At 40.7% G+C, this 24,209-nt stretch overlaps 2 protein-coding genes across 2 annotated transcripts; both read left to right on the forward strand.

Annotated features, from left to right (window-relative positions):
• Nucleotides 1-1,106: 1,106 nt before the first annotated feature.
• LOC113019588 (protein NLRC5-like) lies at nucleotides 1,107-14,101 on the forward strand (the record flags this gene model as incomplete). The annotated part of the gene is made up of 8 exons (XM_026163361.1): nucleotides 1,107-1,541; nucleotides 2,091-2,199; nucleotides 4,113-4,522; nucleotides 4,655-6,278; nucleotides 6,851-7,108; nucleotides 7,359-7,793; nucleotides 10,743-11,147; nucleotides 13,789-14,101. Coding segments are annotated over exons 3-8 (3,417 nt in total), but the record flags the coding sequence as incomplete, so codon positions are not given.
• A 2,192-nt stretch (nucleotides 14,102-16,293) lies between these two features.
• LOC113014847 (uncharacterized) lies at nucleotides 16,294-19,284 on the forward strand. Its single transcript, XM_026156611.1, has 5 exons — nucleotides 16,294-16,577; nucleotides 17,956-18,258; nucleotides 18,352-18,621; nucleotides 18,743-18,826; nucleotides 18,949-19,284. The coding sequence occupies exons 1-3, from the start codon at nucleotides 16,294-16,296 to the stop codon at nucleotides 18,452-18,454; spliced, it is 690 nt and encodes a 229-aa protein (XP_026012396.1). The 3' UTR covers nucleotides 18,455-18,621; nucleotides 18,743-18,826; nucleotides 18,949-19,284.
• Nucleotides 19,285-24,209: the final 4,925 nt, after the last annotated feature.

Consider the following 24,209-nt stretch of genomic DNA (forward strand, 5'->3'; position numbering starts at 1 on the left):
CTCTCCGCCCACATGTAAACGCCAAAAACAAAGTCAAACGCTGCCAAGAACATGCCAAATCCTGACCGTGTAGTAATGTTGGCTTATCGCAAGCTTGGAGGGGGGGGTGTCCTTCTGAAGTTTGCGTTTTTCTGCAAAGGAAGCAAATTTTTACTTTTCAACTGCCTTCAATCTTTCAAGTGTGTGTGTGTGCGTGTGTGCGTGCGTGCGTGTGTGTGTGTGTGTGTGTGTGTGTGTGTGTGTGTGTGTGTGTGTGTGTGTGTGTGTGTGTGTGAAAACCATAGTTAGTTACATTTTCAGTAACAGGATTTTGTCATTGTAGAAATTCATCTCATTGTGGCGAAGGAGGAATAGCCAGTAAAGCTGACTAAGGAATGCTGACAACGCCATCTGGGGAGGGAGCTACCCTCCCCAGATTTCTAAAGCCAATGTGGATCTTATACTAGCTACCAAAGCCCTCAGGCTCGTTATTAACAGCAGAGGTGAGGTTAAAGGCTTCTGAAGATTAGGACTCAGATTGATCCGGAGGAGCGGTGCATCAGTGTGTGTAACAGCTGGTCTGTGCAATGTGCAATAAACACAACATATTATTTGCTGCCAGATCATAATAGCAGATGATACCACAATGTAACATGCAGGCATTAATCTAACAGTTTCATTAAAAGCTGCATTTTCACAGATATTTCTCTTTTATTTGTTGTAGATGCAGCAGAGAGAGTGACTTACTATGTGCTGAGAGAAAGGAGATCAATTCAGTTCATCACTGAAGACTAACAAGTGTGCTCGCCTCTAAACACTCAGCGTGAGGACTGAAGGAAGAGTTTTACACTGCACTGCGCTCACAGCTTGTAGCCGATCAACACTCGTTCGAATAACAAATCCCACTTATATAGCTTTAGCAAAGCCTCACAGGCATGCATTTAATGCAGTTTGCAGTGTGCCATAAATGTCTAATTCATGAGAAAGAAAGGAAATGACTGTTTTTAATCCAAAAGAAAACTGGAGAAATGAGAAGGAGACAGGAGGAGGAGAGAAGAAACAAACACATGTCAGATGTGATCACACTGGGTTAAACAGCACACTTCAGTTTAGGGGAAACACTGTAACATTGCATGTTATGTTACAGTGTCGAGACCATGTGGAAGAAAGAAGACTGATTCAAAACCTCAAAGTGAAGCTAGAGTTAAATGCTTTACTTAGAAACAATTCACGAAGTAAAAATCATCAGGTAATATTAGATTTCTTAGACAAACACATTTATATGATAGCATCTAATCCTGAAGTGACGTTCTGGACCACACTCCATACCAGTTGGTGGCGGTATTGCACCATTCTGTTGTTTGCCAACCGCCAATAACATTTAGAAGAGGAAGAGGAAGAAGAAGAGCAGGAAGAAGAAGAAGAAGAAAAACGTTGGAGGAAAGTTGTTTGTTTCTTGTGGGACGTGATTCTGGTCAAACCCGGATTATCTGCAGTCTCTTTTGTTCCTGCTTCCTAATGGGCTGAAACTTTGTCACGTTCGCGGGATGTTGAGTGTTCAGGTCAGTTGTGTGTCTTCCCGCCCTGTTTACCTCGGTGTAAGCTCATTGCTCACTTTTCATCTTTCGTAGGTTTTAATTTACGTTTGAAAGTTTCAAGTGCGGGTTAAAAACGGCCCGGTGTGTTCAAGGACGCCGCGGACTCGTGAATACGAGAATCCACTTTTAATATGTTTTTAGACTAAAATGTCGCTGTGTGGACGTCACGTGTCTGTCAACAAGTGCTGCGAATTTAGAAAACACATCGGTGCAAATTACAAGTCTGTGTCATCATTTTTGTGCGTTTGCTATAGGGCTGTTAACTCTAACACCGTCATCACGATTAATGGGATTAAAAGTTTAAGTGAAAGCATACAGCACATGTTCATAAACTTCCCCCTGTGATCAATAAAACTATTCTCATTCTTACATGCGAGTCCAGGAAGACTGCCATTAATACTTTACACAAAGATAAATGTCAAAGTAACAGCAGCTATAATAAACAGGGTTTAATTCACTCTGTAGTCTGCAGACTGTCGTAATACATTAGACCGGATTCTTTTCCACACTCAGAAACTGCAGATTGTGCCTTAAAACAGCGGCCACGTGGTTATCAGAGTGCGCAGGTGCACATTCTGAGTGGGCCTGTCTGCAGATGAGGAAAACTGAGAAGATCTACAAGGTTTGTTTTTCCTCCTCTTGATATTTTTGGGCTCTTTAGAAATAAAATAAAAATGACTGGCTTTGCTATCTTTGTTTAAACTGAGACAAAAAAGTGATCCATGTTGCTCTGAAACAAAGAATCCTGGAACCACCTTCACTTTCGCTTTACTAATGTTAAGCTGCACAGGTTTATAGATGGCAAAAACATCACTGGTACAGTTTCACGTCATACTTTTTAGACACATTGCAAATGCAGGGCATACGTACTTTGCTACTTATTTCAGTATAAAATTATTTTCATCCTAAATACTGCATTGCTGTTTTTTGTAGCAGTTCTGTAGCAAGAATATGGCTCCATATGTTTATACACATAAATGAAACTGACATTTTCTAGAAATAAAGTAGACCCATTTAAAAAAAAAAAGGGAAAAAAATTATATAACATCGGTTCAACAAATTGATACTTTGAAATATTACAGTACTTGTCAAAAGTCTTGAGCCAGCCCTCGTTTCTTTAAAATGTTCTTGGTAAATGGAAAACGGGTACTGTGGTTCATGGAAATGTGCAGAATAGTCTAAATAATGACTTTATAAAGAACGTCAGTATTTGGTATGACCATCTTTTTTCCCCCTATAGTCTGAACTTTTACTCATCAGGAGGAACGTCTGTGACCTGGTCAGCTAATCTTTGCTGTTGCCAATAGTCCGTACCAGAAATACTACTTGTTTAATCTGATTGTTAATACAGTTAAGCAGCACGACTGATTACTGAAAGATAGTATTCATCTTTTCCAATGACTATGTCTAATGTGTGTTTGACATTAATCAAGGCTAAGCCTTAACTTGGTATCTGAGTGTGTGTTGGTTTTAGACTAGTTGGTTAGTCCATTCTTTTTAACGTCCCTAGTCTTCGGGACTAGTTCTGCAGGCTTCTTCAAAGCTCTCCTTTGGATGTTGGCTGCCTTTTGTTTGGTTCTCTGTCAAGATGATCCTCCAGTCTATGGTCAGTCTATGACTGATGGTGCTTTACTGTGTTTTTCAAACCCGGAATGGGAGTGTTTGGGTTTATTGGCATGCTGCAAAATGAAGCAGCTGTCAATCACACACTTGCTAGATGGTTTTGCACAGAGGATTGAAATCTAATGGTTCTTTGCTATCTTTATAATTCAGTCAATTCTCACACACTACTGGCTTTAGAAATCTTGGAGAACTATGGCTCAAGATCATTTTAAAAATGACCAAGTTTGGCTTCAAAATGTAAAGAATTTGGTCTTCAAGTGTTAAAACCAAGTATTTAAATGTGTTTAAGATAAGTTGTTGCTATGGTAACTAATCTTAAGATAATATTGGCCGTCCTTTTCTTTTAAATTATATATTTTTTTAAATCCAAAAATGAACTCTGAACGTCTCCTAAATCTCCTCGTCCCCTCTCCTGGGGGCTAGTTCCAGAACCCATATAGTGCATTGAGGTGAGCATTAAAGGAAACCAGCCCAAAACTCAGGCGTAGGTCAGTAAACTGAAAAGTAAAAAAAAAAAAGTTTAGTCACCGAACACAGCTCACTAGCTGCACCCACCAAAAACAGCTATCTGGCACCACAGCTCATCTTTCTCTGGCCTTAAATACCTTTAAGTGCTGATAGGAGTCCTAAGACAGGACCTTCAGTAGGACACGCACACACAGGCAACTTCAGGAGGAGGCCCTGCTAGGGCCGTAACAAAGGCCAATACACAAACTAAATGTTGCCTGTTTTCCAACCACATTTCTAATCCTGGGGTGCAGACTAACCAGTGTCATCTGTTTGCACAGCAGTGATAATTAAAAAGAGAGGTGAGCTTTATCCTGCTTTAACCGAACACTCCATGCCACAAAGAATAAATCACTGTTTGAAATCCATGTTGTTCACCCTGATATATATTTTTTCTCTGAACAGGACCTCTGAAATCCAGCAAGTAAAGATCATGGCTTGTGCATCTCAGTCAGCCTTGGATTACGTCAGGAGTGCCAGAGACCACCTGGTGAGAACATTAAAGGGGTTCACTGAGATTGTGGAGAACCTGTCCACAAGAGGATTTTTCTCAGAGGAAGATGTGAATAAAATAAAGTCAGAGAGTGATGGATTTGACAAAACCAGAAGAATTGTGGACTATGTTATAGAAATGGGGGAAGAAGCTTGCTATGAGTTTCTCAGGATTATTGACACAACAAGGAGAACCTCTGGAGAGAGATCACTGTCGTTTGCAGAAAATCCAGAGTCATCGTCCTCTCTGTCCAACATGTTTGATCTCAACTACTGGATCAGCTGCTTTTCCTTCAGGGAGGACATTAACATGGATGTACAAGGTATTTTTTGAACTGAAATAATTTTAACGTATTGATGATTTTTAATCCATCCATATTGTGATGCTGTCCAGTGACACATCAGTGACATTAAATTGTTCTGCTTTTTTTTCTCCCACACCTCCTTTCTTTCAGGCCCCAGCCCGTGTCACAGATACCAACAAAAGCTGAAATTTAAAGCTCAGAAGATTTCAGAAAGATCATGGACTCAAAGTAAAGCAGTCCTGTTCAACAAGGAGACGTCTTTGTCCTACACTTCACTTGTGTTAGACACACCAGGACAGGCTTCACCATCCAAAATAAAAAAGTCAAAGATCAAGAAAAGCAGGAAGCTTCGACCTAAAAAACTAAAAACGTACATACCTGAGGACAAACATGGAACCTCTCCGAGTGAACTCCTGAAAACATATGAAAGAAAAATCCTTTTGGTAGGAAAACCTGGAACTGGGAAAACAGCTGTGGTCCATCAGATGTTGAAACTGTGGTCAGAGAAAGATAACAGAGGTCTGGATTACATGTCCTACTTTGATATGAGAGAAGCACCCAACATCACAGAGGTCCATAAACTGGAGGATCTTCTCTTCAGTGTGTTCTGTGAACCAGATGAAGGCAACGATGAGGTCTTAGAGGACATAAAGAATAATGCTGACAGTGTTACCATCATTTTTGATGGATTTACAGATGTTGGCTCTACATCTGTGGTGTTTAAGCTCATACAGAAGACCCTTCTACCCGAAGCAAAGATCATCATCACCTGCAGACCAGAGGTGGAGTCAGCAGACTTCCTGTTGGATTGGGACTGTCTCAGAGTGGAAGTGAAAGGCTTCAGTGAGCAGGGCATCAGAGAGTACTTATCCAAGAATCTGAGTGAGAACCACCTCAACAAAGTCTTGTGTAACTTGGAGTTATTCTCTCTTTGCCACGTCCCCATGTACGCCCTGATGGTGGTCGCCTGCTTTAGCTTTGAGGGCTCAGATTTCTCTCCACATCCCTGCACAGTTACTGAAATATACCTCAATATCCTCCATTTCTGCAATCAGAGGAATGTTTCCAAGACACCTGAAAATGAAAGCACTAAATGGGATGCAATACTGTCTTTATCTCAGGCAGCTTTTTGTGCAACAGAAGGGAAAAATGTGAGCCTAACATCACTGCCCAAACTAGACAGCTGTGCTAATTTGGCCATTTTGAGCAAGCTTCTGATTCAAATCAGCCCAACTGTAAAGAAACCCTTGTGTGCCTTTCTCCACTACACGGTTCAGGAGTTTTTTGCAGCTCTGTGGGTCTTAAAGGATCCAGAGAAGACCAGATGTGTTCTACAGCAGTGTCTGGTTCAGGGCAGCAAACACATGAAACACTTGGTCCCTTTCCTGTGTGGACTGTTGAATGAGAAGAACACTGATTTGTTAGAAGGTCTCCTTCCTCCTCAGCAGCTCAGAGACACGTCTGACTGGTTCTTCAAACACTTGGTGACCACCTTTGTAGGTTGTAGTGACAGTGAAGACTGTGAAGTGGACTTAATGTTCTTATGTCAATGCCTCTATGAGTCTCAGTCACCTGATGCCTGCCTCTGCCTCCTGGATAAACTGGACTATTGTATTGATGTGAGTGGAGAGACTCTTGATCCTCAGCAGTGTTGTGTTCTGGCCTATGTAATCAGCCAGAGTCAGGAGAGGAAAATAGAGCTGAACCTGGAGGATACAACAGTATCAAAACAGGGAATGAGGCCTTTGCTGGGATGCCTCAGCAAACTTCAAAGGTAAGTGAGAACATTTAGATCTGAAGTTAAAGGGTTCTGTACATCTGTTTTTAATATTTTAAATGTAAAGCATTCAGTGATTTAGAGCAGTATGTGTTTTTCTTAAAGTGAAAAATGAAAACATAGTAGTGAGAAGGATTTGTTTCAGCTTTGTTTCATCATGTTTCCAGTGAGTTGTAGACAGCAGAAAGTTTGTACGTAGTCTTTAGGTATTTGGTAACATTATTCTTTAGTCTTGATGCATATACAATAATCCAGGTGAGGGGATCCCAGAAAGCTAACTAACTTTACCTGGACTTTTGTCATTTGAATGAGAGATTTTATTACTTATTTAAGACGTTTTCAGTCTCAGCTGAAGCACATTTAACTTGTAAGCCTCTTGCAGCTTTGCACAAATTAGGAGTTTTGCATGAAAAAAGCGAACATGGTTCTTCAGTTTCAGCATGAATCTACACAAATAGACTATAATAATATAATAATAATAATAAATAATCATATATAATATAATAATAGGTCTCAGCAGCTGATTACATGTGAACTTGTGAATTTCTCTACCAACCTTCCAACTGTAGGAGTGACTCCTTGTCACGCCAGCTGTGGACCATTTCTCTTCTGAGTGAGGTGGACGTGGATTACGTGAGTTTACTTGACTTCACTGAGAATCAGCTGCACCTCCCAGTCAACAGTGAAACACAACTGTATGACCGAGCTGTGAGAGTCCTGCAGAAGAGGAAGAGGAAGGTGAAAGTCTGCCTTCACTGTGATCACAGAGTCTGTCAAAGTGCGAGCTCGTTCCTCTTACACCATTTACCCCACATCCACTCACTCAGGTATGCTCTTTGGTTTTACTTATTAAACACTCAATGTTTTCATGTGATCTTCAATTGTGGTTTAAAATCCAGTCGAGTTACTTTATAGAAATAATTGAACCAACTGTAGTACTGACCTTATGGCTTTAATGTATTTTTAATGCTGGAGATATTTATCTGAGACAAATCTAGGACGGTATCAGTGCTGCTTGTTTCTGTTTGTTGTGCTCAGATCAAATCATCACATCGTGTTTCCTTTTCTTTCTTCCAGTTTCTGTCAGTCATCAGGAAATCTCTCAGATCAAACTGAGTTGTTGATGAATCTCTTCATTGTAGCAGCAGATAGACAACAGAGGACAGGAGAGAAGATCCTCAACATGCTATCATCAGTCTGCTCTTATCAGACATTCCCTCTTCATTCTCATTACAATGACAAATATCAGAGTGACTTCCTGCTGGATCTGTGCTCCCATGTGAAGGACTGTGAGACTAAAACAGGTCTGAGTGTCCTTCCATCATTACAGCCAGTTTTCCAGTCAGCTCCTGCAGTCTGGTCCATAGACCTCTCAGAGAGAAAGACCTCCATCCTCCTGGAGCTGCTGAAACTCCAACCAGAGAAGAAACAAGTGGAGCTGACAGGCTGCTCACATGACGAGAGTGAAGTGAGGAGTTTGCTGCAGTGTCTGCCTTTTATCTCACAGCTCAGGTAAATAACACATGATAATGTCTGTCTAACAATAAATGAGTGCTGAAAATAATTATGAAAATATTTTAGCTCTATTTGACAATTTAGTTGCTGCTTGATTGAAGCCAGTTCATAGAAATGAGTCCACAAATTTGTAACGTTTACCTTCAACAGTTTTTTAACATGTGACAGTTTGTCTGTGAGAATAAAACTGCACTTAGTGACATTTACAGCATCACTAAGACCTCCTGGGAAAAAAAAGCTTCATTAAAAATATTAATAAAAGTTGTACTGTTAAGGTATTTATGTGTTTCTGATGGGCTTTAAAACAAAACAGCATCAAGCAGCTGTCACTGCAGAGGGAAACAGTTTGAGTCATCCAGGATGTTCAGCTTCAGCCTGCATTTGGGGCCTCTCTTCTCCACATCCACACAACGACCATTCATACGTTATTTCTGTCTTCTTCCACACAAAGTAGACCCACTGATTTCACCTCCATTAATAAGAAATATTGTTACATTAACAGGTGACACAGAGCTATAAACAATATGTAACTATAACAACACAGGCAACACTGTTGCTGCATCAAAGGAGACTAAGCGATGCTGGTAGCAATCATTAACATGTGAATGAATGAATGTGTGTGAGCGCTCTGTGCTGCAGTTTATTTGTAAGCTGACAGCTGCACATTAAAGCTGTGACACTTTGACCTCGATCCACTTAAACATGAAAGGTTACTCGCTGCATTCAGCTCTGACACACAATCTGGTGAAGGAGTTTGTGACGTTCATGTTATCATGAGCTCCAGCTCAGAGCAGACTGGACATAAAAGACTCAGAGAAAATATATCACTTACAGCTGATTTTAATCTGACACTGAACATAACCTGATCTACACCAGGCTGTGTTCAGCATCTGTTACCATGGTGATATAGCCAGGTACAGAGAGCTAGTCTGGTGAAACTAAACACTGACAGGAGGCTCAACGTGGCCACTAACATGTGAATCTTTGTGTTTAAGACTTTTCTGAACCAGAAAATATTAATTGAGTCTAATTTTCAGTGTAAACAAATCTTAATCTAAATGAATTAACTGTAAAATGTTGGTAAATATGTGATTTCCACGTGTGTGATGTGAGCAGCAGGTGAAGCTGCTGTTGTAGATGTTGTTGTTCCCCTCTGTGTGTTTCTGTATTGTTGATGTTTAGTGTTTTGCTGCTAACACTTTATAACAGCTGCACACTCTTCAGCATTAGTGTTAGTTAATACTTGTTTCATCATTTATGAAGCATTGCTCCTCCTCAGTATGTCGTTCATAAACATGGATACACATGATGAAGTTTTGCTGAAGAGGCTCAAATATAACATGTTCAATGACAGCAGTCTGATACTTTTCCAATGATGGATGAACACTTTATAAAGTTGTACATGTGTTACAGATATTCCTGAGTTAATTCAGACAGTTACTGGTTGTTAGTGAAGTATGTTGTGTGAGCTGGTCTAAAGTGAGGCCCATCCATGCCTCACAAAGCATTTATCAAATAAAGTGAAAGGTCAGCAGGACCTGGAGACTCCAACCAGTCTCAGCTGTCTTCATGACAGAAAAAGGAAAAAAGCACAAAGTGATACACAACATACAAATATTGATCACAAGATGCAAACATAACTCACTAAAGGTTTGCAGAATATTAAATGTGAGCAGGACCAGAGTCTGAGTTTGAGGCTTTAAGAGAGAAAGAGACGCACTGAGCAGCTGGAGCCACAGAGAACTTTAACTTCAATGTAGCGAAACGTCTTCTTTAAAATCAAATATGAATGAAGTGATCAGAAAACACTAGTGAATATTTCACACGGCGTCACAGACGAGTGTAAACAGCACAAACACAATGTTGATATTGAAGTGATCAAAGCTACTTTAGGCTGCTCCCTCATCACAAGGAGTCACCTGATAATGCAGGAAAGTGTCTCTGGGATGTTGAAGAGTTTGGAAGTTCTGTCGTTGGCTCCTCTGGTTTGTAGTCAGTCACTTTTAGTAAAGACGTCCAGTCAGGTTCACTTCCAAAGTGCTCCTGAGTGAAACACAGCAGCTAAGCTGTTTGGTGCTGTGCTTTCACACAGGTGAGCTCAGGTGGAGGCTGGAAAAGGGGGCGTGGCCTCCTCGTCTGGCACAGTGAAAACTCAGAGCAGCTGCTCAGGCTAAGGAGGTGATGAGGTTCAGAGGTGGCTCTCAATTTCAATTCAATTCAATTTTCTTTATTGTCCCACAAGGGGAAATTAGTTTAGCAGCAGGAGGATAAGAACAACAGAACAATACTATAAAACAATAATAACAATAATAATGATAGAAAATTCAAGGACAATTATTTGCCATTAAGGAGACAAGACGCAGTAGGGATAAAAGAGACCTGGAGTCTTTTAGTCCTCCTCTGAGGTACTCTAAAACGGCGGCTGGAAGGCAACAACTCAAACTCACTGTGAAGTGGATGGTTCACACAATTAATAATAGAATGCGCCTTTCTAAGCACATTTCTATTGTAAATGAATCTCCTTCATCATAGAGAATCCAACACAAACAGCATTTCCTGTCATATAAACATTGTAGAAAACAGACGTTACTGCATTAAACCAAGAAACACCAGGATTCAGTGACCATAGCAAATATAAAATCTAAACTCTCCAAATACTCCGACGTACATGAATAATACAACACTGTATTACAGCTGTTCTCACAGTGTTCTACCTTTTTACAGCAGTGACATAATTATTTGATCCTCTGCTCAATTTATGAGTTTGCTGACTTCCAAAGAAATAAACAGACTCTGATTTTTATCAAAGTTTCATTTTACTGAAGACAAAATCAGCAAAGATCCAGATTAAACTCACAAACATTGCAAAGTGTGTCAGCAGTGTGTGGTTGTTTTAATGCAGCTCACATCAAATCATCACTGAATGTTTCCTTCTTATTGTTGCAGAGTTGATGCTGAGACATCAGATGAAGACCGAACGAGGATCTTTGTGAGTCTGTTCTGTGCAGCAGCAGAGAGAGAGCAGCAGACAGCAGAGAAGATCCTGGAGCTGTTAGCATCAGTGTGCACATACAAAAACAGTCCTCTTAAAGAGAAATGGTGTGACTTCCTCCTGGACCTGTACTCTTATGAGACTAAAACAGGTGTGAGTGTCCTTCCATCATTACAGCCAGTTTTCCAGTCAGCTCCTGCAGTCTGGTCCATAGACCTCTCAGAGAGAAAGACCTCCATCCTCCTGGAGCTGCTGAAACTCCAACCAGAGAAGAAACAAGTGGAGCTGACAGGCTGCTCACATGACGAGAGTGAAGTGAGGAGTTTGCTGCAGTGTCTGCCTTTTATCTCACAGCTCAGGTAAATAACACGCTCTTCACACAATAAAGTCTGTCTGTCAATAAATGAGTGCTGAAAATAATTCATGAAAATATTTTAGCTCTATTTGACAATTTAGTTGCTGCTTGATTGAAGTCAGTTTATAGAAATGAGTCCACAAATTTGTAACGTTTACCTTCAACAGTTTTTTAACATGTGACAGTTTGTCTGTGAGAATAAAACTGCACTTAGTGACATTTACAGCATCACTAAGACCTCCTGGGAAAAAAAAGCTTCATTAAAAATATTAATAAAAGTTGTACTGTTAAGGTATTTATGTGTTTCTGATGGGCTTTAAAACAAAACAGCATCAAGCAGCTGTCACTGCAGAGGGAAACAGTTTGAGTCATCCAGGATGTTCAGCTTCAGCCTGCATTTGGGGCCTCTCTTCTCCACATCCACACAACGACCATTCATACGTTATTTCTGTCTTCTTCCACACAAAGTAGACCCACTGATTTCACCTCCATTAATAAGAAATATTGTTACATTAACAGGTGACACAGAGCTATAAACAATATGTAACTATAACAACACAGGCAACACTGTTGCTGCATCAAAGGAGACTAAGCGATGCTGGTAGCAATCATTAACATGTGAATGAATGAATGTGTGTGAGCGCTCTGTGCTGCAGTTTATTTGTAAGCTGACAGCTGTGACACTTTGACCTCGATCCACTTAAACATGAAAGGTTACTCGCTGCATTCAGCTCTGACACACAATCTGGTGAAGGAGTTTGTCACCACATCAAAGTGACGTTCATGTTATCATGAGCTCCAGCTCAGAGCAGACTGGACATAAAAGACTCAGAGAAAATGTGTCACTTACAGCTGATTTTAATCTGACACTGAACATAACCTGATCTACACCAGGCTGTGTTCAGCATCTGTTACCATGGTGATATAGCCAGGTACAGAGAGCTAGTCTGGTGAAACTAAACACTGACAGGAGGCTCAACGTGGCCACTAACATGTGAATCTTTGTGTTTAAGACTTTTCTGAACCAGAAAATATTAATTGAGTCTAATTTTCAGTGTAAACAAATCTTAATCTAAATGAATTAACTGTAAAATGTTAGTAAATATGTGATTTCCACGTGTGTGATGTGAGCAGCAGGTGAAGCTGCTGTTGTAGATGTTGTTGTTCCCCTCTGTGTGTTTCTGTATTGTTGATGTTTAGTGTTTTGCTGCTAACACTTTATAACAGCTGCACACTCTTCAGCATTAGTGTTAGTTAATACTTGTTTCATCATTTATGAAGCATTACTCCTCCTCAGTATGTCGTTCATAAACATGGATACACATGATGAAGTTTTGCTGAAGAGGCTCAAATATAACATGTTCAATGACAGCAGTCTGATACTTTTCCAATGATGGACGAACACTTTATAAAGTTGTACATGTGTTACAGATATTCCTGAGTTAATCCAGACAGTTACTGGTTGTTAGTGAAGTATGTTGTGTGAGCTGGTCTAAAGTGAGGCCCATCCATGACTTCCAAAGCATTTATCACATAACCTGAAAGCTCAGCAGGACCTGGAGACGCCAGCAGGTCTGAGCTGTCTCCATGACAGGAAAAGGAAAACGCACAAAGTGATACAGAACATACAAATATTGATCACACAGTGCAAACATAACTCACTGAAGGTTTGCAGAATATTAAATGAGCAGGGCCAGAGTGTGAGTTTGAGGCTTTAAGAGAGGAAGAGACTCACTGAGCAGCTGCAGCCACTCAGAGCTGTAACTTCAATGTCCTGAAACTTCTTCTATCAAATCAAATGTGAATGATCACAAAACACTAGTGAATATTTCACACAGCGTCACAGACGAGTGTAAACAGCACGAACACAGTGTTGATATTGAAGCGATCAAGGCTACTTTAGCTGCTCCCTCATCACAAGGAGTCACCTGATGATGCAACAAAGTGTCTCTGGGATGTTGAAGAGTTTGGAAGTTCTGTCGTTGGCTCCTCTGGTTTGTAGTCAGTCAGTTTTAGTAAAGACGTCCAGTCAGGTTCACTTCCAAAGTGCTCCTGAGTGAAACACAGCAGCTAAGCTGTTTGGTGCTGTGCTTTCACACAGGTGAACTCAGGTGAAGGCTGAAAAAGGGGGCGTGGCCTCCTCGTCTGGCACAGTGAAAACTCAGAGCAGCTGCTCAGGCTAAGGAGGTGATGAGGTTCAGAGGTGGCTCGCCATCTCCTTCATCATAGAAAATCCAACGCAAACAGCATTTCCTGTCATATAAACATTGTAGAAAACAGACGTTACTGCATTAAACCAAGAAACACCAGGATTCAGTGACCATAGCAAATATAAAATCTAAACTCTCCAAATACTCCGACGTACATGAATAATACAACACTGTATTACAGCTGTTCTCACAGTGTTCTACCTTTTTACAGCAGTGACATAATTATTTGATCCTCTGCTCAATTTATGAGTTTGCTGACTTCCAAAGAAATAAACAGACTCTGATTTTTATCAAAGTTTCATTTTACTGAAGACAGAAAATCAGCAAAGATCCAGATTAAACTCACAAACATTGCAAAGTGTGTCAGCAGTGTGTGGTTGTTTCAATGCAGCTCACATCAAATCATCACTAAATGTTTCCTTCTTATTGTTGCAGAGTTGATGCTGAGACATCAGATGAAGACCGAACGAGGATCTTTGTGAGTCTGTTCTGTGCAGCAGCAGAGAGAGAGCAGCAGACAGGAGAGAAGATCCTGGAGCTGTTAGCATCAGTGTGCACATACAAAAACAGTCCTCTTAAAGAGAAATGGTGTGACTTCCTCCTGGACCTGTACTCTTATGAGACTAAAACAGGTCTGAGTGTCCTTCCATCATTACAGCCAGTTTTCCAGTCAGCTCCTGCAGTCTGGTCCATAGACCTCTCAGAGAGAAAGACCTCCATCCTCCTGGAGCTGCTGAAACTCCAACCAGAGAAGAAACAAGTGGAGCTGTTGATATGGCGAGGAGAAGAAGAAGAGAGTGAAGTGAGGAGTTTCTTGCAGTGTCTGCCTTTTATCTCACAGCTCAGGTACATGAATTCTTCTTTACATGATTAATTCTTCAGAAGACGAGATGCTCCCTGAAGTCAGCAGTGGAAACATTTTTCAGTATATGCATTTTAATATAATTGTATAATTGTACAGAGAGCTGAAGAGTGAAGCAGCTTGATCATAAGCAGGCTTTCTTTGTGTGAGCTGGCTTGATGAAAGCTAAACCTGCAGTCAGAGATGACAGCTGTGACAATGTGGGGGAAACTTTGTGTTCACTCAGCTTCAGTCTCTGTCCACACTCACATAAAAGGAGGCCTTTGATTTGTTATTTCTCTCTTCTTCCACACTAAATGGACCAATCGAATGCCGCCTTCATCAGTCACAAACATGAGCACATGAATGGATGATCAACATCTGTGAAGAAGTGAATGAATAGATGTGTTTGAGCGCTGTGTGCTGCACATTAGAGCTGTAAGAAATATTTGTAAAAATTATTATTGACAAACTATTTTAATAGTAAGGCAATATGAGCAGTGTTACAGGCACAGCCCTAAAGACGGGAGCCTCGTGGGCAGTGTGGTCCGTGCAATTCTGCAGATTTACTTTCTTTTTTTTAACAGCGCATTGTGTTGTGCATCCTGATTTGTTGCAGACCATTATCAATCAACCTTGAGCCGTGTCTCCTGTCCAGTACAGAACGAGTTCAGCTTGTCAAATTTACATAAATCCTAGAGCAGCAGTGCTGTTTGTTTGTAGGGTTTCTCCCCCACAAACACAACAATGTCGACGAAACCTTTTGCACCGTCAGAGGCTCCTGTGGTAGCTCCCAAAAGGCTGAGGAAGACGCTAACTATGGCACCAAAAGTTTGACTCCTGCACATGCTAAAGGAAGCTAGAAGTTACCACATTCTTCAGATTATAAGACGCATTAAGCAAAGCCAAACAGTCAGAGGAGTCAAACTTGACTCATTCTTCTTGCTTCGTCTACTTCTGTACCATTGATTCATTAATGTTGAACTCTCTGCAGCTGTTCCCATGTTCTGAAAACAGGGATTGATCTTTGGCTTCTTCTATAATACTGGACTTATTTTTCTAACAAGGTTTGAACTTTGTGTTTAAACAAGCGAGAGAAGAGTGAAAATGTTCATACCTGTCTGAGGAAAGTGTACAGCTTGTAGTGAGGTTATTTACAGCCTTCAAACATCTATAATAACTTTAAAAAATGAAGCTGACTACTGTACAGATTTCACCTATCGCGGGATTTTTTAGAACCTAACTGCCGCAATAAATGAGGGTCTGCTTTAAACATAAAATAATGAGGCCTCTGCCTTTAAATGTGGGGACAGTAACTGTGTGTGTAAGTGTGTAAAAACTGCAGATAGTGAGACGTGAAAAAAGACGCACAAGTTTTGACGCTGCGTGATGAACCCCGTATTCCTCGTCCACGTAAATGCAAAGAAGGAGTTTAAAAAATCTCAGTTTTAGATGATTCAAAATGCCGTTTACGTGTGAACGAAAGGCCCAAACACATAGAAAAAGCTGTATAGGTGTGGACAGAGCTTAAGACGTAGAAGATTATTTTATTGCTACCAGTAAATGATTGCATTTTTACTCTTATTTGTTTCATTGTTCACTAAAGGTTTTAGGTGTGAAATAAATTTTAAGTCGAGTTGGTTTTGGTCTGGTGAGTAACCTTCAGTAATAGTAATAAATCACACAGCAATGAGACATTAATGTAGTTGTAAAATCTTGATAATATATTAAGTAATCCATAGTATTCAGAATACGTTACAAAATACCTTTTGGGGCATGTAATCTGTAATCTGTAGTGGAATACATTTGAAAACTTACCTTCCCAACACTGACTGTTTCATTATATACAGGACACACATGGACAACTGCATCAGCAGTGTGTGGTTGTTTTTATGCAGCTCACATCAAATCATCTCTGAATGTTTCCTTCTTATTGTTCCAGTGTTCTTCCTCTGTGGTCACGTCTCCATGCAGCAGTCAGGATCTTTGGGAATCTGTTCTGTGCAGCAGCAGAGAGAGAGCAGCAGACAGGAGAGAAGATCCTGGAGCTGTTAGCATCAGTGTGCACATATCAGACATTCCCTCTTCATGAGAGATACATGGACGAGAAGCATTATCAGAGAGACTTCCTGTTGGATCTGTGCTCCCATGTGAAGGACTGTGAGACTAAAACAGGTCTGAGTGTCCTTCCATCATTACAGCCAGTTTTCCAGTCAGCTCCTGCAGTCTGGTCCATAGACCTCTCAGAGAGAAAGACCTCCATCCTCCTGGAGCTGCTGAAACTCCAACCAGAGAAGAAACAAGTGGAGCTGACAGGCTGCTCACATGAAGAGAGTGAAGTGAGGAGTTTGCTGCAGTGTCTGCCTTTTATCTCACAGCTCAGGTAAATAACATGCTCTTCACATGAGTCAAATATCTGTAAGAGAAGATTTGCTGTGAAAATAAGTGATGGAAATATTTGAAGCTCCATGAATTGTAAAGTGATGATTTTGTCTTGTGCTGCCTGTTTGTCATCAGCATCATATGTTTGACCTCATCTACATGGATCATGTTATAAATGTATTCAGACTCTGTCATATTTCAGAGGGAAACGTTCTCAGTCCATCCCTGTGTTTCACTGACGTGTTCAGCTGTTTGTTGCTATGAAGTTTCATATTTTCTATAAATATCAGACGACTTTTAATGCTTATCAGCATCTAGAATAAAGACGTTCTCATCAGAAAGGTTAGATTTATATTTGATAGGATCATGTGACTGAGCTCCTGCTGCAGAGTGTTGGAGTGCACACATGCCAGAAACATCCTTTACACCTGAATCCATCATCGCCATGGAAACAGCATGAAAGCAAACTCAACGAGTCCTTCAGTGACGTAACTCAAGGGCCGACTTATCGCTGAACACACTGCAGCTTAGCATTAGCCGTCCTGTTTTTAGATGTCACACAATATTCATGAATTATTTACAAAGTTTACAAATGTCAGCTTTGCAATTTCTCATTAATTATGCAGATAATTGTTTAAAAATATATTATTGGAAATCATTTGGTGAAGTTTACAAATGAGGCCCAAACATTTCTGGTGGTCTTCAGTGTTTCCCAAACTGCAGCCTCTGACTTGTTGCTTCTGATTTGTGTGTCTCATTTGTGGTTTTACCAAATGGTATCATCAGCGTTATTGTCATTTTAATCTTAGTGAATTAAAATTGGTCGAATTAACAATTTAATTGTATTAATTATAGTTATTATCAAGTGTTGTCATTACACCTCCTGGGCTTCTTTTATCAGCTGCTCGAACAACAAGCTGAAGGCTGCAAATCACAAGTTTGTCTGCAGACACATTTGAACTGGACCCATTAAAATAATCTGCTACATGCTGTGTTTCTGTGGCTTCCTGGACACAAAGGAGACATTTACTCTTCATCACTGCTGACAAATGATGCTTTTAATCTGATAAATGCAGTAAATCATGAACAACGAGTTACCAGATGAACTGAGTCCTTATTCATTTAAAGCTGTTATCTGTTAACATCCACCTGCACAATCAGCCCAAGCAGGGAAACTGGGCTCAGTGTGACTTTGTCTTAATAACATGAGTGCTGTGCATAAATCCAACATCTAATTACAATAATGTGTCTGCTGCTAGTTCATAGATGCTGTTCTTAAAATCCTTTAGTTTTAAAGATCAACACATTTTATTGGAGCCAGCAGTTTGTTTGCAGCATCTATCATTTTAGATTTTCTGTCTCCATGCGTTTCTTTCCAGTGTTGACAGGAACCAGCTGCTGAGGTTCATCCACTGCTGTGCTGCCTGTGACGTCCAGCAGGAGGCAGCGTCAGGCCTGCTGAGGACTCTGCAGCACAGCTTGGATCTGTCCTGCTCCTCCTGTGTGGAGCTACCGGAGGAGGATCAGACTGAGCCTCTGAGTCTGACTGCTGATGACTGCAGGGCCGTCTCCACCATCCTGACACAGGGCAGCCGGGACACACAGCTGGACCTGCGAGACTGTGAGGTGGAGGACAGCGTGCTGGACCTGTTGTTTCCTGTCCTCCACAGGGTCCGCCTCAGGTGGGAAAGACCACCGAAGAGTCTGAACCAGAGAGAACCTTGTTCACGCTGGTGTTGATGCATCCTGACAGTTTCTCTGTTTGTCCTGTTTAGAGTCAGTAACACTGTCCTCCTCCAGCTGCTGTCTCTGGTTCCTGTGAACAGTGAGAGGGACGCAGTGAGGCGGGCGGTGTCCCTGTGTACAGCCCTGGGGTGAGAGCTGGATCTCAGTCACAGCACGCTGGATCAGAGGGTCTGCGGGGCTTTGGTCCAGATGCTGGACTCGTGTGAAGGGCTGACAGAGCTGGACCTCAGTCACTGTCAGCTCACTGACCAGCTGCTGCTCCCTCTCATCACACATCTGCACAAAGTCCAAGTCCTAGAGTGAGTGTCACACACTGATCCTCCTGTGGGAGGCACCAACAACCATCAGCCTGTTCACACACACTACAGTAATATAATGTGCAGCGATCAGTTAGAGCCACATGTTGTGTTTGTGTTACAGTCTGAGTCACAATCAGATCACTGATGCTTCGACCGACGTGTTACTGCAGCTGCTCTCCATCAACCCCTCCATCCACTGTGTGCGGTGAGCCAACATGAAGGAGTTTCTTCTCAGACTCTGAGAGGAATCATTCACAGCCTGAGCTCACGTGGATTCATGTTGTTCTGTGTGAGTGACGTCTGCTCTCTGCTTTGGTCTCTTTCTAGACTCTTCAGCAACAACATCGTGCACAGAGCAGCCTTCAAGGAGCACACGCAGTTTGAGATCTGGTGAAGCGCTCGCCATCATCACCATCGCCATTATCATCATCAGAGCAGCCTTCAAGGAGCACACGCAGTTTGAGATCTGGTGAAGCACTCGCCATCATCTTTAACATCGTCGTCATGGTCGTCATCATCAGGGAGATGTAGTTTTATGGTCTCAGTAAAAACTCTCACAATTGCATCATACTAATCTGTAATATACAAGAGCAATAATAGGTCAGCGTAGTAAGTGTTAACAACTGCTGTATTTTCTTTTTCATGTCGTTATTAAAATGCTTTGTTTTATTTATTTGTGTAGAAATGAGCACGTCTCATGTTTCTGCTGATTTTTATTTTATGGAGATCTGAAGCCATCTAGTGGTCATCCCAATATTTACACATCAGGTTGTATTATTGTGATTAAAATGTTTTCAATTAGTGTAAAAACAAAATGAGGCTGTAACTGTTTTATTGTACAGTTGTGAGTCGGCTTAGTTTATTTTTGGTACTTTTGCAATAACTGTACTGATTTTTGTGTACTCGCACACAAATGTTGATTCCACGAAATACAAACAGATACTGAAAAGTGTAACAGCTGAATTGTTCATTGAACAAATAATGAACAAGTTCTCACAATCATCTCTTTCCAATGGAACCTATAACCAGATAGGTTATAGGTTCTTATACTTCCGTGTGCCTTATGTATGAACTCTGGTTGTGTTTACTGACCTCGAAACGATTTTATGTGCACGGCACTCGAAAATCTGTCAAATGTTTTAGTACGACTTTGCTAAGCTACGAAGCCGCACCGCTTGATGGATTGTCGGAGCATTACGGCTATCGTAGGCGGAGCCTCGCGGAGTGATACGTGCTGTGCTTCAACATAATATTACCGTATTGTGTGTGTGTAACCTCTTTTTAAGTTTTGTACATAGTATACATGATTATGCTCAGGATCTGTCAGCCATTTTCCACTGGAAATGCCTTTTGGTTAAACTGTCAGCGAGGAATTTGCATTTGCACTGTTAAATTTTTATTATATTATTATATATTATATAACTTTGAATGCACATTAAAAAAAACAGCTGCTTGTTTAAGTGAAAATACATGGTTTTTTTTTTGTTTTACACTAATAAAGTTGTAAATTATTTTGTCTAGTGTCAATTATATCATCAGTTATATCGTTATCGCAAATTTTCAAATGTATATCGTGATAAATACTTTTGGTCGCCCTGCTCTAGTAACTACATAAATTGCAAAAAAGTGCAATAAACTACAAAAATATAAAAAATCGTTCTTTTTTTTTGTTTTTTTACATATATTTATAGTTAGAGAAATGTAAGAGGTTTATCCCTCAAAACTGTAAATACAAAAAAATTGCACAAAATAGTTTCCAACAACAGGAAATTTCTTTTGAGCGTCTTCATAGTTTTATTTTTGAGATACACCAATTTTTATATACAGCAGGAAAAAAGAAAATAAATAGTACAATGCAAATTTGAAACAAAAAAGAAAAAAAACTGCATGTGCATCAAAATAATAATGGATTGCAATTACAATTTCACTATTCATTCACTCTCACATTCACACACTGGTGCAGGCAAACCACGGTTGTAGCTGTAACGGAGCGGAAAGGCTGATTTTATTTCCAAGGTGGTTTGTGTTTTTTTAAAAGGAAAGAAACCTTCCTTAAAGCGGGCAGAGCAGTGGAGCCGCCAAGGGAAAGCACATGATAAAAAAACTGTAGAATTAAAAATATAATTTATTATATTTAAATAGTTAAAAATGTAAAATGAATTAAAACAACCTTGGCCAAGGGATAACACAATAAAAATCAATCAAACACAACATTAAAAGTCCAGTGGGATCCACCACGGCATAAAAGTCCCAGGGAGTGAAGAAATCCAGCGAAGTAAAAGGGAAACCCAGCGGAGTCCTCTCCTTCCTTTCCGCATTCGCGTCTTGATATGCTAGAGAAAGGGAGGAGCGGCAGTCACTATTCTTCCGGCAGTTTTTATTCAATAAAAGGGGATAAGTCGAAGACTTACCCCGGGTGGGCAGAGCTCTCAACTCCGCCCGCCGCTTCTTTAAAACTGCAAAGCCACACAGCCGTCCCGTGCCTTCCGCTGGTGCTGTCTCCGCTCTCCCCGCTGGTACTGTCACTCTCTGCACTGGTGCCCTGTGCGCTGGTCCTCTGCGCGCTGGTGTTCTGTGCTCCCTCGAACCCAACTCCAACCCTCTTATGTGTCATTGAGCACTCTGTAAATTACCTTGCCTTTCCTCTCAGGTGTGTCCAATTAGTAAAAACGGGGGAAAGGGCGGAGTCTCTCCAGGACAATTTGACGGTAACTAAAACATGCAAACTAAATAAAACACTGCACAAAATATAACCAATACATGCAATATAAAAAATAAATAAGTACACTTCACATTAAAATACAGCACAGCAAAACAACATCCGTCCTTCCCTGGATGACATAGCCACAGCTGCCCTGGGGCAGACTGACAGAAGCGAGGCTGCAATAACGCGCCATCTGGCCCACACCAGTATGCGGTAGGGTAAAGTGTCTTGCCCAAGGACACAACCACCAGGACAGTGAGAGCTGGGGATCGAACCGGCAACCTTTCGGTTACAGATGAGCTTCTCATGCAATTTGAGTTCTAAGCATCCCAGAAACGATTCAGAAAAGCATGAAGTCAAACATGAGTTTTAAAAACACCAGTATAGGCTTATAAAGCAAGGCCCACATGTAAAAAAAAACCCTACATTTTCTGCGAAATGACGTCACTTCCAATTTCGGACATGCAATAGTTCGTGCTGACGTCTATTCCAATGTAGGAAGTGTTACAAACAGCTGATCGGATCGGCAAAGCGTGTTTCTGGAATATTATGTTTTTGTTGCTGCAAGTGCTTTTTATGCAATTTTTGCAAAGCTATATGTGGAAGGAAACCGTGGCCTAAGACAAGCTGAATGAATAAGATGTAAGTACAACTCCTCTGGTTTCATATGCCAAAAAAGTTATTGCGCTAGCTTATGTGGTTCCAGTTCTCCAGAGATTTAAAAATAGTTATGCAAAAGAGAGCGTGCCCGCTCGGACCGGTTTTAAAGGGTTAAGAGGATAAAATGACCCTATTAATATATCCATATTGATACATATTGATACCATCCTTTCACTCTTCACATGCGTTTACTAAATGTAATAAAGCTTTATCCCTTTATAACAAATAAAAATCCCATCATCAGTATATTATTCATTCGAACCACAGATTGTGGGTCTAATTGAAGTGAGATCCACAGCTTTGACAGCCAACAAGCACTGATCAGCTGACCTCAGAGAGCCAGATATTATGTATGGTTGCAGTAACTCACTGACAGTCACTCTTCAGCAACAACATCGTGCACAGAGCAGCCTTCAAAGAGCACACGCAGTTTGAGATCTGGTGAAGCGCTCGCCATCATCACCATCGTCATCATCATCATCAGAGCAGCCTTCAAGGAGCACACGCAGTTTGAGATCTGGTGAAGCGCTCGCCATCATCACCATCGTCATTATCATCATCATCATCATTATCATCAGAGCAGCCTTCAAGGAGCACACGCAGTTTGAGATCTGGTGAAGCGCTCGCCATCATCTTTAACATCGTCGTCATGGTCGTCATCATCAGGGAGATGTAGTTTTATGGTCTCCGTAAAAACTCTCACAATTGCTTCATACTAATCTGTAATATACAAGAGCAATAATAGGTCAGCGTAGTAAGTGTTAACAACTGCTGTATTTTCTTTTTCATGTCGTTATTAAAATGCTTTGTTTTATTTATTTGTGTAGAAACGAGCACGTCTCATGTTTCTGCGGATTTTTATTTTATGGAGATCTGAAGCCATCTAGTGGTCATCCCAATATTTACACATCAGGTTGTATTATTGTGATTAAAATGTTTTCAATTAGTGAAAAAACAAAATGAGGCTGTAACAGTTTTATTGTTCAGTTGTGAGTCGGCTTAGTTTATTTTTGGTACTTTTGCAATAACTGTACTGATTTTTGTGTACTCGCACACAAATGTTGATTCCACGAAATACAAACAGATACTGAAACGTGTAACAGCTGAATTGTTCATTGAACAAATAATGAACAAGTTCTCACAATCATCTCTTTCCAATGGAATGTCATATATCAGTAATAACAAAAAAAAGGACCTCACAGCAGAAGCATAATGTGTTGTACATGTATTTTTCATTTATTGTATTTACCAACATCAAGAAGTCACAAGCAAGCAGCACATTAAAGACGTGCAGTGTTTTCAGAAAGAGATTTTTCTTACTACAGATATGTGAAATGTGCTGTTATGGTTTATTACACACAGGCAAATCATTTAAACATTATAGTCCATTGTAAAGAGGTGATTGTGCGAACTTGTTCAATATTTGTTACACCAAAGCATACTTGATGCTTGATGTAAACATAACCATGAAACTAGCCTCATACGATATTTCAATAACCCAGTAAAGTCCAGAAAGATAGAAAGACTGGGTCGAAGACCAAGTGCCATGACACAGAAGGTTAAATCTTTCTACAAAAATCCTCTTACTGCTCTAGAGTCGGTCAGGCAGCTCCTCCTGCTTCATTCTCCTCAGGAAGTTCACTGTGATCTTCAAATGCCTCTCTGCTGCTGCTCCTCTGCTCATCATCCTCCCATTCTGGGTAATCTGGACTCTGAACCTTCTGGATCTTCTTCAGCTCGTTCTTCACAAAAGTGATGATGTTGTCCTCCAGCAGCTGGAACAGAACACTTTATGAATGAGCCAAACAGACTGAAATCATGGAGCCAAACATCAGATCCATGTTGGACACACTGACAATCCACTGGTCTACAAAGAGCAGCATGGAGATGACTGTGAACAGAATAGATGTAAAAAATAGTTGTTGTACATGTACAGACCATAAATATGGAGTCCAGCTGTGTTTGATGCTGCTGGACAGACTGACCACTGGGAACCTCTGAGCTCTGCTGGTCCACTCTGTGGAGGAATAATAAAAAATTAGCTCAATCACAAGGTACGTTTTCTGCTCTGTGTTAGTTCTCAGACAACATAATCGTAATTAAGTTTGTAAAGCTTTAAATTGTGTCCTAGATGTATTAGGCTAGGGGTGGGGAACTCCAGGCAAACAAAGACACAAAACACTAACTTGACTCTAAACAGAAGAAACGAGCAGCTGTTTCTGTT

This window comes from Astatotilapia calliptera, chromosome 3 (assembly GCF_900246225.1).
Source record: "Astatotilapia calliptera chromosome 3, fAstCal1.2, whole genome shotgun sequence".
NCBI classification, from domain to species: Eukaryota; Metazoa; Chordata; class Actinopteri; order Cichliformes; family Cichlidae; genus Astatotilapia; species Astatotilapia calliptera.

Coding starts and splice junctions, on each gene's coding strand:
- LOC113014847 (XM_026156611.1), top strand. CDS start 16,294: ATGGACGAGAAGCATTATCAGAGAGACTTCCTGTTGGATCTGTGCTCC. Junction 16,578..17,955: donor CCTTTTATCTCACAGCTCAG/GTAAATAACATG, acceptor GTTTCTTTCCAG/TGTTGACAGGAACCAGCTGC. Junction 18,259..18,351: donor CTCCACAGGGTCCGCCTCAG/GTGGGAAAGACC, acceptor TGTCCTGTTTAG/AGTCAGTAACACTGTCCTCC.